Genomic DNA, 1416 nt, shown 5'->3' with positions numbered 1-1416 from the left:
TGCAACCATTGGTAAGGCTTGGGGTAACCCTTGTGAGAAGTGCCAGACAGAATCTTACCCTTGTCGACGAGGATACATTCTCAATGCTCAAGGAAATTCCTGCCAAGGTAAATTTTTCAGTTCCATCTCAATGCTTTCTCTCTCCATTTCTTGCTATATACAACACATTTTTAAGTAATAAACTATAGATTTTCTTTAGAATTCAGAGCCTGTACTGTGAGTTATGATGTTTTGTATCAGGTGCAAACTGAGCTGTTGGTCAAGCGAGCACTGCCCGACGGCCTGTAGCTCTGAGGGGCCTGCACTCTACATGTTCATCATCATCATCATCATCATCGTTTAACATCCGTTTTCCGCACTAGCACGGGTTGGATGGTTCAACCGGGGTCTGGGAAGCCAGGAGGCTGCACCAGGCTCCAGTCTGATCTGGCAGTGTTTCTACAGCTGGATGCCCTTCCTAACGCCAACCACTCCGTGAGTGTAGTGGGTGCTTTTTACGTGCCACCGGCACAGGTGCCAGGGGAGTCTGGCAGCGGCCATGATCGGTTGGTGCTTTTAACGTGCCACCGACACGGAAGCCAGTCAAGGCGGCGCTGGCATTGGCCATGTTCGGATGGTGCTTTTTATGTGTCACCAGCACAGAAGCCAGTCAAGGCGGCGTTGGCATCGGCCATGTGCCATGTTAACTCTACTAAAACACACATTCAAAGGGGCCCGGTAAACAGTTATGCCCAAGGGCCCTTAATATTCTCAGTCTGCCCCTGTTTTGTATACATCTATTTTTCTATCTTTTGTTTGTTTCAGTCATTAAATTGCGGCCATGCTGGGGCATCATCTTGAAGATTTTTTAGTCAAATAAATCAGCCTCAGTACTTATAGGTTTTTTTGAAACCTGTTACTTTTTCTATTGGTCTTGTTGGCTGAACTGCTAAGTTACAAGAACATAAACACACTAACACCAGTTGTCAAGCAGTGGGGACAGGGACAAACACACACACACACACACACACATGGCCACAGTCTAATAATGAAAAAAGTAAAAGATATATATTATTATATATATATATATATATATATATTCTAATATATATATATATATATATATATATATATATATATATATAAATATATATATATATATAAATATATATATATATATAAGATATATATATAATATATATAATATATATATATATATAAGTTTATTTAAAAGCACCAGAAATTCAACAAAACCTGTTGAATTTGTTGAATTTCTGCTGCTTTTAAATAAAGCATATTACTCTACCCCATGGTATTTGAGTACTCTTTTTTCCACCTTGTTTCACATTTATGTGTTTACTCCAATATATATGTATGCATATATATATATATATATATGATGAGATTCTTTCAGGTTCTGTCTACCAAATCCACTCA

At 38.8% G+C, this 1416-nt stretch overlaps 1 protein-coding gene across 1 annotated transcript in view; it reads left to right on the top strand.

The window, feature by feature from the left end:
• The window catches only part of LOC115231297 (fibrillin-2-like), a gene marked incomplete at its 3' end in the record, with an annotated part of 8124 nt that extends 8017 nt beyond the window's left edge, over window positions 1-107 (top strand). The window contains exon 4 of the mRNA XM_029801354.2: window positions 1-107. This exon is cut by the window's left edge and continues 91 nt beyond it. Within this exon, the coding sequence (XP_029657214.1) occupies window positions 1-107 (107 nt within the window).
• Between the last annotated feature and the right edge of the window lie 1309 nt (window positions 108-1416).

Source organism: Octopus sinensis, unplaced genomic scaffold (genome assembly GCF_006345805.1).
Source record: "Octopus sinensis unplaced genomic scaffold, ASM634580v1 Contig18105, whole genome shotgun sequence".
Lineage (NCBI taxonomy): Eukaryota > Metazoa > Mollusca > Cephalopoda > Octopoda > Octopodidae > Octopus > Octopus sinensis.
The sequence above is the reverse complement of the archived record's forward strand: the minus strand, read 5'-3'. Positions and strand labels throughout refer to the sequence as shown.